The sequence below is a fragment of the Microtus oregoni genome, unplaced genomic scaffold (genome assembly GCF_018167655.1).
Source record: "Microtus oregoni isolate MIOR12 unplaced genomic scaffold, Mior012 000070F_ref0000104, whole genome shotgun sequence".
Lineage (NCBI taxonomy): Eukaryota > Metazoa > Chordata > Mammalia > Rodentia > Cricetidae > Microtus > Microtus oregoni.
Window position 1 is genome coordinate 43,767 of NW_024543977.1, and position 16,832 is coordinate 60,598.

Genomic DNA, 16,832 nt, shown 5'->3' on the forward strand with positions numbered 1-16,832 from the left:
TGATAAGTTTTAAACCTCATTTTTGAAAGTATTTTAGCATACAATGAAAAGAAAGTCTTTTATTTTGTATAAAATATTTTTTAAAATCTTTTTGAAGTATTAGAAGATGAAAGGAATTTAAAATTCGACATTATTGGTCCATGATTCATGCTAATGTTTACTCATGTAAGTAGAACAAAATACTACCTAATTAGTGTGGTTGGTAAATTTTTGGTACTTTAATTTTCTCTGTTATTGTAAACCATGCATAAAATGCTGGCCTATTGAGAAGTGCAGAATTGCTGGAGCTTAAACAGCTGACATCTGCTTACTCTCTTAAAAAAAAAAAAAGGATAACAAGCCATTTCAGCCTAATCTACCTCAAATGTGTTCATGTAAATGGAGGCCCATCTATTGACCTGTGTTCTTTTCAGCTCGGGATTGGTCCACATGGTTTATGAAACCAGAAAGGCTGATTTGAAAGGCAGATGTCGAGAGAGTGAAGTACACCCTCCCCTTTCTCCTTTGCTGTATCTGTCAGGGTGAAAGATGGCTTGCACAAGGGTCAGTCACCCATACTCACTGAATTCCTTTTCTTGGACCCACAGAATTGTCACAAGCTGTGGTGGATGCGGGAGCCGTTCCTCTTTTAGTGTTCTGTATCCAGGAGCCAGAAATTGCTTTGAAAAGGATTGCTGCCTCGGCCCTCAGCGATATTTCAAAGCATTCTCCAGAGTTAGCACAGACGGTGGTGGACGCAGGAGCTATTGCTCACTTAGCCCAGATGATCCTCAACCCTGATGAAAAATTGAAGGTATTTAAAACTGAGGTCAAGAGACAACAGACAAGCCAGCGCTCTTACAATCCAAGAAAATGAAGCTGTGTACAGACTAATGTTACAGAGAAGAACAATTAGCAAATACTGCTGAAAGCAGATACAAACATATTGTGTATTGGGTCCTTTAGCACGTGGAAATAACGCTTTGGGTGTCACATTTAAGGTGTTATTTGGAAATTTGTGTGCAATACTGAAGATTCCAAGTAGCATTAATGCTAACATTAATAATTAAAATAAGGCATTGGCCTGGCCAAAAGAGCTCAGTTAGGAGCGTCTTAGACTAAAAACAAGACCATAAAGATTTTCTAGCCCATTACCAGAATATTTGAATTTCCTATGAAATTTTCATGTTTATTAGTCCTCTGTTAGTTTTTTAAATCCACCAATTATACAAATATATACATATATACAAATATATATACAATATATATACAAATATATATTAATTGTTAACATTAGCTAAATGATGAGAAGTTCTTTGAGGCTGTACTAACATCATATGATAAAGACATTAATTCTGCATGTTATTGTAATACATACCACACATACCATAAATTAGCAACCTATGTATACGGTGTAATGAAGAAGTGATTTTTTTTTTTTAATACCTGAAGGTCCTACATTTTAATCACTGGTAAAAGGTCTTAAAGTACTCCGTAAAGAATTAATGGGGAAATCTAAAAATTCAAGTTTGTGACTAATATGTGAAAGTCCCAGTGCTCAGAAATCGTAGGTATTGTGCTAAATACCTATGTAGCTCTTTTTTCCTCATAAAGAAATATGGATATTATCAAGCTGTTTAAGTTACACCTGAGCTCCGAGGTGGACTCTATACAGTGTTTTGATTTACTTATGTTTCTGAACACCAGCACCAGGTCCTTTCAGCTCTCAGCCACATTGCAAAGCACTCGGTGGACCTAGCAGAGATGGTTGTTGAAGCAGAGATTTTCCCGGTTGTTCTCACCTGTCTGAAGGACAAAGATGAATACGTGAAGAAAAATGCTTGTACTTTAATTAGAGAGATCGCTAAGCACACACCCGAGGTAAAGCAAGCAAAACAGAAAAGCAGTCTCCACAGAACAGTTATACTTGGTGTCAATTTTTTAGATAAAACCCCAATTTGTTTTGTTTGTTCTGAGGCTTGCTCTGCGCCATCTGACTGGGTCATTGCTCCTCGTCCTCTGCATGCAGACGTCTGTACTTGGTAGGGCGGATGCTCACCAGTGTTCCTGGGCTCTGCCCACTTGATGGCATCACTGTTGTCCCCACCCCCCAGCAGTGGCAATGAAAACTGACTCCACACATTGTCAGACATTCTCTAGGGTGCAAAATCACCTCCATTTGAGAACCACTGAATTGTATTAATGACATTTGAGTCTGAAAGTCAGTTTCTAATCACTGATAGCTTTCCATTTCTGGGTTGTGGGGATTGTAACCTCTGTCATCCTTATCATTTTATGACAGCTGGAAGCATTGAGAACGATACTGCATCTGTAGGTTGGGACAGACCACAGAGGCTCTCTGGCCTACTGTGACTCTCTGATAGCTAGCTGCTGTAATATGATTTTCTGCTCTGAGCTTTTTGATGTGAAAGAAAGAGAGGCTAAGCAAGCCTGTGTCGATTTTGAGGTTGAGGTGACTTTTTCTGTGCCTATTTTGACTAATCTATTTTCACTTTATTGCATGTTGATGCCCTCATTTTTATTTTAACCAGCACTTCTATGTAGTTGAGATTTTTCAAGAACCGAAGTGCACCCAGCTAGTAATCACTGTTGGTATGTGGGGTAAAATTAGATCAGACGTTAAGTCTGATGTCTTTGGGCATTGATTCATCTTTAAATGAAGGCATCATGATTGGGCACTTCTGTAGCTAGCCAGTTATGAATTAGCCCTCAGCCTAGTTTCTAAGTGAGGAATTTTGAAATTTATTACAACAGGAATAAAGTTATGTAATTTTTTAAACCATAGAATAAACCTTTCCACTATGAACATTTGAGCATTTGAAGTCACAGGATTATTATACTTGAACATTTGAAATCGCAGGATTATGATACTTGAACATTTCTCTAATAACTGCAGTAATCTCTTTGAACGGTATTTCGATTTTTACCAGGTATTTTTAAGTCCTACATCAAGTGTGGCCAAATCCTATTTAAATACCATCTTGTGCTGCCCAGGGCCCTTTCCTTCTCTTTCAGCTTTCCCAGCTGATCGTTAATGCAGGAGGTGTGGCTGCAGTGATCGACTGCCTGGAGTCCTGCAGAGGGAACATCCGGCTGCCCGGCATCATGATGCTCGGGTACGTGGCCGCTCATTCTGAGAACCTGGCCATGGCAGTGATCATTTCCAAGGTTGGTGCTTGCTTCATTTCTCCTAACATTGTGGTAGGACAGTCCGAGACAGCCATAGGCTGCCACCAAATAGGAAATGTAACTGGGCACAGTGAAAGAATTGCCGAAATGCGTTCAGTTGTTCACTGCTAATGTCTGTGTTCATTGGTTTGTTTTCCAGGAGGATCTTTGACAAAAGGTGTGAAGTTACAGGGAATGTACAGTTTTCCGTATCTAATATCAACTTTTTGGAGCATCACTGTAATCTGTCTTTATATAATACATTATGTATAATACACATATCTTGAAGGATTAATTGTGCACACATGCAAAACCACACTATAGTAAAAACATCATGAAGTGATTTGCCCATTTATCAATTCATTGCACCTCACGAAGGCCTGTGTATTCCTCCTGCTCCTGGCATTTGGATAAGGAGACAGTGCTGGCTATCTCTCTTTCAGGCATAGTCATTTAGACAGAGGGCACAGCAGACGGCAGTATTTTTGTTGCTTCATGTTCTCAATTACAGCTTTGTATGAATCCACCCTGTAGTCAGCCTTGGCCCATAGTAGGTGCTCACAAACTATGTTAGTATATAGATATCGATTTCCTGAGGAGCCCTTCAAACACCATGTGCTCACACTGTGTGTGACAGCCCTCTAGGGGGTAGGGCTCTTATCGCTGTAGAAAACCTGCTCCTTTTTGTTAAACAGAAATGGGAATCTTTCTTCACTTGCTTATCCTCAGAATACAAAGGAGCCCTATATCTCGATTTTCTGCCTATTCCACAGTGACGTTCTGCAGTACTGAGCTCTCCTCCTGCCTTTCTTTTGTTCTGTCACTCCAGACTGTAGCAATGGCTAGTGCAGTCCCGGTGCTTTGGGAGGGGTCGTTAGGGATGTCTGTGTCTGGGTTCTGATGCTCGGCTCCTTTGTCAGCAAGATACCCCATCAGAATGATGAAGGGCAGTGGCAGTTGCCTGAGCATCCTCTGCATCCTTTAGCGTCTGGCCAGGACACTGTCCCCTTCTTTGGCAGAGCTCTGCTGCCAGTCTCTCCCAGTGTCTGAAGCAAACCACACAGCAGTGAGGCATTTTCTCCTTGTCTCTGAAGGAACCAGTTAATAATGTCTACCATTTGTGGCACATTTATGCCCCGGGTCTCATCTGAGTTTTCACAGTTGTTGGGACAGGCTACGAGGGCCATCTGCTATTCCTCTTTCTACTCCCCACTCCCTCAAGCTTGTGTTCTACAACCATGGGCTCTTTACAAGGATACTCCATCCTTCGCAGGTCTGACTTTTTGTATTTTGGACACACCAGTTTTGTACTTTGAACGGGACAGATAAGGAAACATGATAAATTTCACCAAACTGATTCAAAAGGGGCAAAAAGAAAGAAAAAAGATAAGGAAAAGCAGATTAAAAGGCCACGGGGAAGGCAGTGTGATGGTCTTGGCCTTTGCCACACAGCATCAACGTGTGATACCAGTTCTTGCAGTACTAAATTTGAAATGATTACTATTGTCTCAAACTAGTTACAATTATGCCTCTACAAAATCTGAAATTAAAATTTGATATGTTTATTTGATTCTTCCTTAGGTCTATAAACTGATTTTTGAGGCCTTTTGATGGTCTTTTTATTGCTTAACCAAAATTAGAGTCTAAGTGAAAAATGTACACATTTGCACCTGTGTAACCAAAGCGACCTGGTCCTGGTCAGCCGGTGAAGGTAACAGAACTGCGTTATAAATGGCCAAGACTACTGGAAAAGTGTGTGTACTTCAGGAACGATATTAGTGGGGGGTTCCATGTAAAAGGTACTTAGAGTGGATTCTTGCTCATACTCGTTTGAGTCTTAGTTTGTTGTGGTTATTTTACTCTAGATTACCATAGTTGGAGTGCGTATGTTGCTGAGGGTTGAACCGAGGGCGATCCTCAGTCTTAACTTTTTAAACAAAGGAAAATAAATTTTAAGTTTGTCACCATGGAATCTGGTCTTGCCCGGTCTGAGGCATCTCTGTTGTTTGCTTGAATGTCCCTCTATTAGGGGGTAGAAGCTGGTAGAGACATTCTTATTTAAGTTGGATTGTTACAGGTAATTAAGGCAATTTAGTTCTAGTCATTTTATTGACTTAAGAAATGACCACCCTTGTGATGTGCACATTTATTGAACCATTTAGGAGAAAAAAAAGAGATCAAGGCTGAAATGATTTCTTCTAATGCCAGAAAGACATGGAGAACTCTTTAATCCCGCTCTAGATTTAGAATTCTTGCTCTTTTGATCCCCCTGCAGGGTGTGCCCCAGCTGTCAGCCTGCCTGTCAGAGGAGCCTGAAGATCACATTAAAGCTGCGGCTGCCTGGGCTCTAGGGCAGGTTGGGAGACACACTCCGGAGCACGCGAGGGCCGTTGCTATCACCAACGTATTGCCGGTGCTGCTGGCTTTGTACATGTCATCAGAGAGCTCTGAGGACCTGCAGGTCAAAGTGAGTGTTGCTCTGAACAGGCTTGGGGCGATTGCGTAGATGCAGACTAGTCTTTAAAATATGTGGTTTAAATATTTTGATTTTTCTGGTGGACTGTGTTGCTTTTCTGAGTCAGGAAATGCAAATCTGTCAGATGAATGGGTAACCTGTCTTTGAAAACTGTCTCCACAGTTCGTTGAAAAACTGTCTCCACAGTTAGGGATAAATTTTCAAGAAACTTTTGTACAGATAAAAACTTGGTTGTAAAGCGAATGTCAAGTTTTTGCACTCTTTATTGCTGTTGACATTTTCTATGAAATAGGAATGAAATAATAACAGAATTTTTGAATTTAGATTCTCTGGGGAGTACTTTATCTCTTTTGCTTTAAGAAACAAAGTCAAAAATAATTTAAGTTGCTTTTCAAAGATATAACCAATAAGGGAATATTCTTGAAGCTATAATTTGCTCCTCCTAACTTCAAGGATGTCTGAGATTCTTCTGTGTCGTGTGTATCAGCCCTGTGTTCCTCCTTACTGCTAGATAATAAATATTCCATTCTTTATCCATTCACCAGTTGATGGACTCTGGGGTGTTTCAGCTCCTTAGATATTTCCATATGTTTCCATGTGGATGTATTTTTTAATTAAAAAATTTTTCTTTAGTACATGTATACGTGTATGTGTGTAGTGATATTTTGTTTATGATTTAACAATAATGCTGAGAGATCAGAGAAGCAGTGCAACCAGTCACTAGAGAGACCTTTTACCTCCACCAATGCTGAGACCAAAGGGGCGATCCTGGTCTCAGGCTGCTTCAGACGGTATCTCAGGGTACATCCTTGAGCTGCAACAGTCTCTACCAAACCTCAGACTGCAACTGCTCCTGTCCCCTCCTGCCTTATATTCCTCTCTCTGCCCAGTCATATCCCTTCTCTCTCCACCTCCCTAGTGCTGGGATCACAGGTGTGGGGTCCCAAGTGCTGGGATTACAGGTGTCGGGTCCCAAGTGCTGGGATTCCATCTCGTGTAGCCCAGGGTGGCCTTTAACTCACAGAGATCCCTCTGCCTCTGTCTCCCGAGTCCTGGGATTAAAGGTGTGTGCACCACTCCCTGGCCTCTAGTAGAGCTCTGTACTCTGATCTTCAGGAAAGCTTTATTTGTTAAAACACAAGCAAAACATCACTACGTTTCCCCTTTTATATCTCTCTAGTGGCTGGCTGCATTGCTTCCCTCATCTCTCAGCTGTATTTGTTAAATCATAAACAAAATATCTCTACATGGGTGTTCATATGTATGATTGTACATGATGTATACGCATGGACGTGTGTGTCGTGGCTGAATGTGGAGGTCAGAGGCCAGTTCTTTGGAGCTGGTTCTTTCCTTCCATCTGGGCTGGGTTTGAGCAGCATGCACCTTTTCCTGCTGAGGCTGTCTCCAGCTGGACACATGTCTGCATTTCTTTTGGGTTTGTTTCCATAGGTGAAATCTCTGGGCCGCTGGAAATGCTCTAAGATTTTGAGAGCTATTGGACCATTTTCTTACACAATCGCACTGCCTTACCTTCACCAGCAGTGTAGGAGGTTCCAAGTTTGCACATTCTTGTGAATGCATTTTACTCCTTCATTCTATTTTTACTGAAGCTATCCTAAAGTGTTCGTTTGATTTGCCTAATGGCCCATAGTGCTGAAAATATTTTCATATATGCTCTGGCTGTTTCTGTGTATTCTTTGACCCTTTATTCATTTTATTATTAAAATATTTTTTGTAGTGGTGGGCATCAGTCTCAGGGCCTTGCACATGTTAGGCAAGCCTCTGCCACTGAGCTGCATCTCCAGCCCTGCTCATTCTTAAACTGGGTCCTTTGTCTGTTGATTATTACAGCTCAGATTAGGCAAGTAAGCAAAACCTTAACTAACTAATGTTTCTTTCATGCTAGACATGTAATTATTATTAATAATACTATGTTGATTATTATCATAATATCTATTCCTACCTTAAAGAATAGTTATAAACTAAGTGTATATCTTTCAGATTGAGAATAGAAAGTTCCATGAGCTTCTGAGGTCATTAGATTGCTTTTTAGAACTCTTGACTAATGACTTGATTGTACATCATCAACTTGAATGATCAGAGTTAGGGTAGGGCTGTCGGTGAGGTGCAATTGATATAATCTGTGCTATTATAGTTATTTTAACCTTGTCAGCAATGGTAGTTAAGTTAAATTTCTTGGTCTGCTAAGGTCATCATGGTCTGAAGATGGTTTACAAAGGAACGGTATAATCAGGTGAGTTAGAAGCTGGGGGTTTAGTCCTAATCCACACTACTGTTTAACAGATGGAGCAATGGTTTTGTTCAAAAGGAGATGAGGATGTGTAAGACTTCTTAGTCTGGATCTCTAAAGAAAACCTAAAATTCAAGAGATCATTCACTGATAGCACAGAGATTATAACAGTTCTGCCGAATACAATACCATTTTGACGGGCTGTGATATGTATTTAAGAGCTCAGCCACTCTGCATGGTTTCAAGTTTAACAGAAGACAACTGATAAAAGTGACAACAAAGCCAGTCCCAACAGTTCCTCAGCTGTTGGGAACTTGGGAAACTGTACCCTGCATATCTGACTTAAAACAGGATCTACAGGGCTGAGGAAATGGCTCAGCTGTGAAGGTCTTCAGAAAACTCTTTACAAATGAAATAACTGCAAGAAACTGATTTCATTTTCGAAATTCAGGAATATGAGACATGAATCGCCAAGCTTTGTATGCATTCTGCTTTGTATTTCACTAGAGTAAAAGGGCCATAAAGAATATCATACAGAAATGCACCTACCTCCCAGCCCTCGAGCCGTTTCTCTATGATGCACCTCCCAATATCCTGAAGTATGTGGCCGGACAGTTCAGCAAGGTAGGAAATGCTATCACAGCCTGGAAACGGGGAAGAAAAGGAAATGATTTGTGAAATTGTTTTTCTGCTTCTGTAAAATTTGGCCTGGGTTTTACTATTTAGGTCTCAACTCTCCTCAATCTCAATTGACACAGGTAACATAGGTTACTAAAACTCACAGATGAATGAAATTCTGCATCCTTCTTCATGCAGTTCTCAAGCCCTGTGGTGTCTTCTTAAACAGTATAAAAAGGTGGTATTATGCCAATGCCTTATAATATAGATGATTTTGCTGAAACTTACCTTTTAGTAATTTCCTATGTCCCTTAGTCTCACTTTTAGTCTAGGAACATAGCAAACATCTTCAGAACGAGAAAGAGAAAGATCTTTGAAACACTGTACGTGCTGAGATACCCTCAGTCATTTGGTGCACAGTGTCTTCTGATGAACAGTGTAAACAAATGTAACTGTCATATTTCATAGATCATTGCAGATTGATAGCAGTATAGAAAGGTCAAGCTGCAGAAGTGCACAGCCACCAAGGCGGATTCTGACAGCAAGGACCGAAGAGAATGACTGTGTTATGGCCATTGACGGTCAGGACGGTGCCCCTCAGCTGTTGGGAACTGGGGAAACTGAGCTCAGCATATTTGGATTAAAATATAGGGTCTGCAGGGGCTGGAGAGAAGACTCAGTCGTTAAGAATACTGACTGCTCTTCCAGAGGACTTGGCTTTGATTCCCAGCACCCACACAGCAACTCCTAAGTGTCTCTAACTCAATTATCAGAGTATCTATGGCTTCTTCTGGTCTTCACACGCACATGGTTCACAGAATTAAATACAGACCAAACACCATACACATTAAAAAATAAATTATTACCATGTAGGTTGAGGCAGAGGCAGGAGGTTGTCTGGAATTTGAGGCCAGCCTGATCTGTACAGAGATTTCCAGACCAGCCAGGGGTAAAAAGTAAGACCCACCTCAAAAATAAGCAGCAAGCAAACAAAACAAACAAGAAAGAAAGAAAATGTCATTTGCATAAGTCATGCGCCAGAGTGTTTATGTGTTTAGGCTCAGTTCTGTCTCTTTATCTCTTTTGGTTTGTGTTTGGAGCTGGGCTCGGCACCGAAGGACACACACAGCAGTTGGCTCTGCCACTGAATCATGTCCCCGGTTACAGCTCTACCCCCCTAGGAGAGCTCTGACCTCTCTAAACTGGAGATTATTACACGTAAGACAGGAGCGAGAGTGCTTACTCAAGATACTGTTGTAGAGGTTATGAGATAGCATATGGTTAGAGCTTAATTCAAGCTAAGGTACTAAAAATACCAAAAAAAAAAAAAATGAAAACAAAACCAAGCAAAATTCTGTTTTTAAGAAACAGGACATTTGGGCCCAGTGTCATGGCTCAGCAGGCAAAGGTGCTTCCGCCAGACCTGACGATCTGAGTGTAATCCGGAGCCCACCTCGTGAACGGAAAGAGTCATTTTCTGACTCCCACGAGTGTGCTACGGCATGAGCACCCCACAGCACAAATTGATAGACGTTAAAACAGCACCCCACATTGGGGCTGGTGAGCAAGTATCCACATTTGCCAGCCAGGCTTGACCTGAGTTCAATCCCTGGAGCCTGTGTGAAGGCGGAAAGAGAGAAGCAATTCTACGGGGTTGTTCTCTGAGGTGCACAGGCATGTTGTGGCACATGTGCCCCCCCCACAATAATAAACAAACTAACAAGAAAGCAAGCATTCACATGTTTAAAGCCAGCTAAATTTTCCCCAGTTAATGGAAGAAGACAAACTCGGTTGGATAGTCAGTTTTAGTGCTATTGTAAACCAGGCCACCACCTCCTTCCTCTCCCTTCCCTTCTTCCTTTATCTCTCATCTCTGTCTCTGGTGCTGAGGACCAAACCCAGGGACTTGTGCATGATTGCCAAATATTCTTATCATTGAACTACCTTAGTTTTTCAAAGACAGGTTTCATTGTATAGCCTAGGTTGATCTCCAGTTCATAATCTGCACAGTTCATGATCCTCTGGACTTTGCCTGCTGAGACAGGTGTATGCTACCATACCCAACCTGCATTTCCTTAAAGGAAGTAAAATGGGAGCGAGTATTAAACAATGAGAGAGAGTTAAGCAGCAAGGGGACGTTTCCCCATTGGGAAATACAGCTGGTGACATAGCGTGCACACTCTGATTTTCTGGAGATGCATTTAAGAGATGATGACAGAGGACCCCCCTCCCTCCCCCCGCCTTGCTAAGGAGCTTGGCTTCACTGTTTTCGATAGCGGAGACCTCAGATTCACGCTTTCGGTGTGAGTGGATCGGCCAGCTTTGCTCATTTCACTGCTCTATTCTGTCCAATAACATGAAGGTTAAAGTAATTCGAAAAGAATACATTTCACTTCCAGCCCTTTATTTTATAGGTGACATACTAAACATAAATTCTCTTCTGCATTACTTCTGATATAATATTGCTTTTAAAGATAAACAACCTAACTTGGAAAAGTAAAGATGATGTTTTTATCTGTTTCTCTGTCTAAGGTGCTGCCTCATGACAGCAAAGCCCGCCGGCTTTTTGTAACAAGCGGTGGACTTAAGAAGATCCAAGAGATAAAGGCGGAACCTGGTTCCCTCCTCCAAGAATACATCAACAATATTAACAACTGCTACCCAGAGGAGATAGTAAGGTGAGGGAAATGGACTTTAAGTAGTTCAATATTACATAACTTTTGTTCTTTGTTTTCAAATATAGTTTTTATATCAATGCCAAAATGTAGATTTTGGGCTGTCTCTCCAGTCCAAGTTACGCACTCTTGAGAGGCTGATGGGAGCTTGAAACAATTCCAATAAGCCTGTTTTGAAACTATTAATATATTAATATATGATATCAAAGTAGTAGTATGCCATAGCATATATAAAATACACAAATAATAAAAAGCTATATAACAAAATACTTGTAAAACCACAAAATGAGCCAGGCAGTGTTGGCATGCGCCTTTAATCTCAACACTTGAGAGGCATAAACAGGTGGATTTCAGTGAGTTCGAGGCCAGCCTGGTCTACAAAATGAGTTCCAGGATAACTAGAACTGTTACACAGAGAAACCCTGTCTTGAAAAACCAAACCAAACCAAACCAAGGCAAGGCAAGGCAAGACAAGACAAAACAAAACAAAACAAAACAACAACAACAACAAAAAACCCCACCTACCTCCCCCCTCCCAAATGAAGCAATTCTGAAAATAGTTTTCAATTCAGTGTTTTAAGAAACAAAATAAAGCCGGGCAGTGGTGGTGCATGCCTTTAATCCCAGCACTCGGGAGGCAGAGGCAGGCGGATCTCTGGGAGTTCGAGGCCAGCCTGGTCTACAAGAGCTAGTTCAGGGACGGGCACCAAAGCTACAGAGAAACCCTGTCTCAAAAAACCAAAAAAAAAAAAAAAAGAGAGAGAGAGAGAGAGAAACAAAATAAAATAAAAATAGAGAAAACAAAAGGGAAGCTAAAGATCTCCAGAACAGAATGATCTGTTGCTTTTTTTTGAAAAAAATTTATTCTTTTTCCCTTTCTAGGTACAGTTTAACTAAGAAATAGTGGAAATTAAAAAAAAAACTGTCATAGAATTTAATTAGGTGCTTTGTCAAAATACTTAAAAATTTAAATCCTTAAATTCTATGCTTTGATGTTCCAATTATTATTATTATTATTATGGTTTTTGAGACAGGATTCCTCTGAGTAGCTCTGGCTTTCCTGGAACTGGCTCTGTAGATCAAACTGGCCGTAAGCTCCCAGAGATCCACCTGCCTCTGCTGCAGTAATGGAATTAAAGGCGTGTACTACCATGCCCAGCTGAAATTTCATTTTAAAAACCATCTTATTTTCATGAGGATTTTGGCTAGCCAAACTTTTCAGTTTTCTGGTTTTTAAAAAAGCATTAGGTGCTCTAAAATCATATTAATGAACATCTTTAAAGCACTGTGAAAATAGACAAATATAATTTCAAAATGGTTTCATTTTTACAGGTACCTATTTTTCAAAACTCAGTGGGTGACAACTGTTTTAGGACTAATTATTTTTATGACAACATCAGCCTGATAGTCATTTCATAGTTCCTTCCAATTTTAATTTTAATTTCTAGCACAAGTGGGTGTTATAGGAGGAAAGCGCTCTGGACAGGCTCTCGAAGGACCTGTGCTCTAGGTCTGCTCCACTCCCTGGCCACAGGGCATGCTCTGAACTCGCCTTCTGGATCTCTGCCCACTCTCAGGACAGGAGCCTTGGGGCACATGTGTTGTGGGGACAGTTCCAGCAATTTACCAGTAAGGCACCAGATCCAAGCCCCAAGGCCAAGACTAGAGTCATCCAAATTCCTTGTGGCCTGCAGAAAGGTTGATTTGCTTACCCTGGGATTAAAGGCCACCTGAGCTAGGTTAGAGTCACAGTGACTGATAGCTAGAAGGAATGAAGGAATTTCGCACTGGTTTTTTTCTATGGCTCTTTGATGATAGCTCAGGTCATGTGTCTGGATAGACCAAGGTGCCTATCTCAGTTCTAATTATTTACTGTGTGACCTTAAAGACAATTATTTAAATTCTTTAAACTAGAATTTCTGTATTTGTAAATATTATTACCTATATTTCATAACATTAGAATTAAATGACATGATCGTCAAAGGGCTTGTATTAGTAAGACTTCAGTCAGAATTTCTCATTGTCCCTTTTGGAGTATCTCTATTCTCATTTTTTTTTCCTCTTGAGATTAAGTAGATTTATTAGGCAAATAAAATTTAATTTTATAATCATATTACAGATACTATATAGTAGTGTTTTGTTCCTTATTTTTGCTATTTTTTGATGATAAATATCTAGCAAGCAAATATAAAATAAAATTATTCTGTTATATTTAAAATGCCTTTCATGGCTGAGCCGGAATTATATAGTTTTTCCTAATAGGGAGCTGCTTTTGAATCCTTAGCACCATAGTAGCTGGGATGAGGCTTTCTCACAGGAAATACGTAACTTGATCTGCTTATTTCTGGGTCTATATTTTGAGACACTTGCGAGGTCAGTATGTAGTCATGAGAAGGGGGCAATGCTGCCCCCGCTCTGCTGGTGAAGGAGTGTGGGTATGTTTGAGCACGTTTTCTTGACGGGGAGTCCTAGGGACAGTGAAGTCTCAGAGGTCTTTGGGGAAGGAAAAATGGCAATGACAGTAAGCTTGGAAGTGAATCTAGCAAAGCCTCAAGAGTGATCTGCACATCCTAACTGGTCTACTGAGACTCTTAAAATAACAATGGCCAGTAATAATATAGTAAGAGCCACATCTATAATTTCTAGTTTTCTGGTAGTCACATTTAAGAAAGTAAAATGAAATGGTAAATAAATTTTGATGATTTTTTTAAACAAACAACCCAAATATCTAAACCATATAATTTCAACTAGTAATCAATATAAAATTAGTGAGTTATTTTACATTTGTGTATTTTGTTACTTCTAGCATATCTTAATTCAGGTAGTAAATTTCACTGGAAATATTTAGGTTAAATTCAGATCATATAAAGCTTACATTGGAAAAAGAAGAGTCACAAATGATTCCAAACTCATTTTTTGTGTTTTCCTATAGTTGATTTGTCAGTTCTGAAGTTAAATTTTAAAAATTTAGTTTCTTAAACATAGTAGCCATATTTCTAGTGTTCTTCAGACTAGTGCCTATCATTTTAAGCAGCACATTTTAAAGATTTTAAAGTCCTGCCTCCTAACATTTCTATAAAAGCTACCTGTCTGGTGCTGACACATTTATGAGATGCCAGCAAAAGCAGGACCAGTCTTAACATCTGCACTAACTCAGACTCAGGGAGGGAGACAATGGACAGTTCTGCAATGCCAGAACTGCAAACCCAGTTTCAAATGGATTTTTCTAGATTAGGTGGCCTTTTTCATTTTTTGATGATAATTTTTTTTGAGACAGAATCAAGGTCTTAACATGTGTAGTCTTGGCTGGTCTGGAACTTTCTATGTGGACTAGACTGGTCTCAAATTCACAGAAATCCACGTGTCATTACTTCCTGGTAGGAGTAAAGGTGTGTGCTACCACGCCCAGCTAAAATTTTGTCTTATTTTAGTTTTTAATTGTGTGTATACGTATGTGAGTGCAGGAGGAAGAACATCCATTAATTAAAAGAGCTTCTTAGGTAGTGTGTGTTCTGTTTGACTTTCATTATGAACAAAGACACTATTAAAATATACCTCTGTTTGTCCACCTTAACCTGATACATTGTGGAAGCATGTACAATTTTTAAATCCATTTCTACATTAGAATACCTACTAGGTTTTATTTAGCTTTTTTATGTAAATAAAAATTCTTTCCGTAATATATCACTGTTTATATACACTATTCATATATTTAAGACTTTATACTAAGTATTTTATGATACTCAATTGAGAAGTCTAGAAATGTAAATGTATTGTACTATATATGTCCCAGAATCAATGAAGATGATTAAATTTCTATTTTATATAAAATGGGTATTTATAAATCATTTTTCAACTGTTTTCAACATAAATTATGTCTGTTTCTGATCAGGCTGTATTTTAAGACATAATTTCTAAGTAATTGGAATTCAGAAACTGATTAGCAATCATAGGCTGTATGGTCTAATGTACAGAAGACACTTATTAGCTATTATCCTGAAGTACCCTCACTCACTTGGTATGGTAAGAAGGAAGTCTCTGAAATATTACCACTGGATTGAAGGAATGTGCTTGGACAATATCTCCTTGCAATATGATGCATTATGAGGAGGATTCTCTTTCTTCTCATGCTCTAACATTATGTATAAGCCTCACAGGAACATATGTGAAGTTTCACCCATGATTATCTATTTCAAAACATTTTCCATGTGTTTATGTGTGCACACATATGTGCACATATATGCATGTGAAGGTCAGACCTGGAGGGTTGGTTCTCTCCTCCTACTGTGTGGACTCCAGGGATGGACTCAACATGTGCCCTTATTGGTTGAGCCACCTCACCAGCCCCAGAAGTTATTTCAATAAGTTTTTGTGTAGACCATTTTGTGCCTACTGTATGAAAAATTTCCATATGTCTGATAGCAGATTTTCTTTTTCAGGTACTATTCTCCTGGATACTCAGATACACTTCTGCAGAGGGTGGACAGCTATCAGCCGCTCACTAACTGAACAAAGTATATCTGTAAACTCAGATTCACGGGAGAGTCTGCACAACTGTTAAAGATCTTTCTGAAATGTTTGAACTAGTGCAGCTTAGTTTTGTTCAATGTGAAATACCTTTAATATTTTCTATATTTTGTAATATTTTATAAATTATTAGCCACAATGTGTGGAAAACTAATTATAATCATTTGCATGTGTAGAGATATGCATAAAGGAAGATATGCATAAAAGGCAATGAAGGGTTTTAAGGTATTTACTTTTCTACAAAACACATAAACACAGTACAACACACACACACACATCCTTCCGACTAGACAGAAATGAGATGTCTTTTTTGGAAACCCTTAGTTATTTCCCCATGGGGGTGGCTAAGGAAAACGGACCTGGGCAGTTACACAGAAAATAAGGAGGGAAGCATGGGAAGACAGAAGTCGTGACAGAAATGCAGGGCTTGTACGATGCATGGTTGCTTACGTGCTCTGAATTAATGCAACAGCTCTGCAGCTAGCCACCCGCCCGGTTTCCTAAGCATTCAGGAAAACCTCTTATTATTGTGAAACACTTTTCTCCTCACCCTACACGAAGTGTTCCTTCCTTTTCGTGCACTCCGATGGCAAGCTCTCCATTGTCTCTGAGAGTCTTATCGTGATTCCCGTACAAGGGAGATGGGTCTTCAGGATTCCCTTGTCCCAGGTTCCCATTTTCAGAATTCACAGAAATCACCTCAAATTCATGGATTTAAGGTCTAATTTGAGCAGAACAACAGCAGGCTCAGGCTTAATGCATTTCATTTAAGAAGCTGTAATGGGGCCCCAGCAGATTTAAAAAAAAAAAAACATTAAAAATAGCATTGCCTTTTTTTTTTTTTTTTTAATTTTCCCTACTTGGCCTTAGGAACTTGTGCTTGGATTTAGGAGTCTTGGTTGTTATGCCTATGTTTTTGGGCCTAATGGAACATTTCTCTTTTTAATTAATCTTATTATATGTGTGAGTGTTTGTCTGTGTATGTCCGTGGATCCTGTGCATAGCTGGAGCTGATGGAGCCCAGAAGAGCATTTTCTCGGAGGCCCAAAGAACAGAGAGGGACAGGATATCCCAGAAAATCCCAAAGCTACAGTGGGTCCAGTCCTAAAAACCTGGT

General features: G+C 39.8%; 1 protein-coding gene across 2 annotated transcripts in view; it reads left to right on the forward strand.

Annotated features, from left to right (window-relative positions):
- LOC121440735 (sperm-associated antigen 6-like) overlaps window positions 1-15,962 on the forward strand; it is a 52,770-nt gene extending 36,808 nt beyond the window's left edge. For both annotated transcript variants that reach the window (XM_041641580.1, XM_041641579.1), the window contains 7 exons: window positions 588-793; window positions 1,687-1,860; window positions 3,016-3,168; window positions 5,444-5,635; window positions 8,403-8,519; window positions 11,046-11,191; window positions 15,628-15,962. In XM_041641580.1, the coding sequence (XP_041497514.1) occupies window positions 588-793; window positions 1,687-1,860; window positions 3,016-3,168; window positions 5,444-5,635; window positions 8,403-8,519; window positions 11,046-11,191; window positions 15,628-15,697 (1,058 nt within the window). In that variant the 3' untranslated portion in view covers window positions 15,698-15,962. The remainder of the gene's footprint in view (window positions 1-587; window positions 794-1,686; window positions 1,861-3,015; window positions 3,169-5,443; window positions 5,636-8,402; window positions 8,520-11,045; window positions 11,192-15,627) is intronic.
- Window positions 15,963-16,832: the final 870 nt, after the last annotated feature.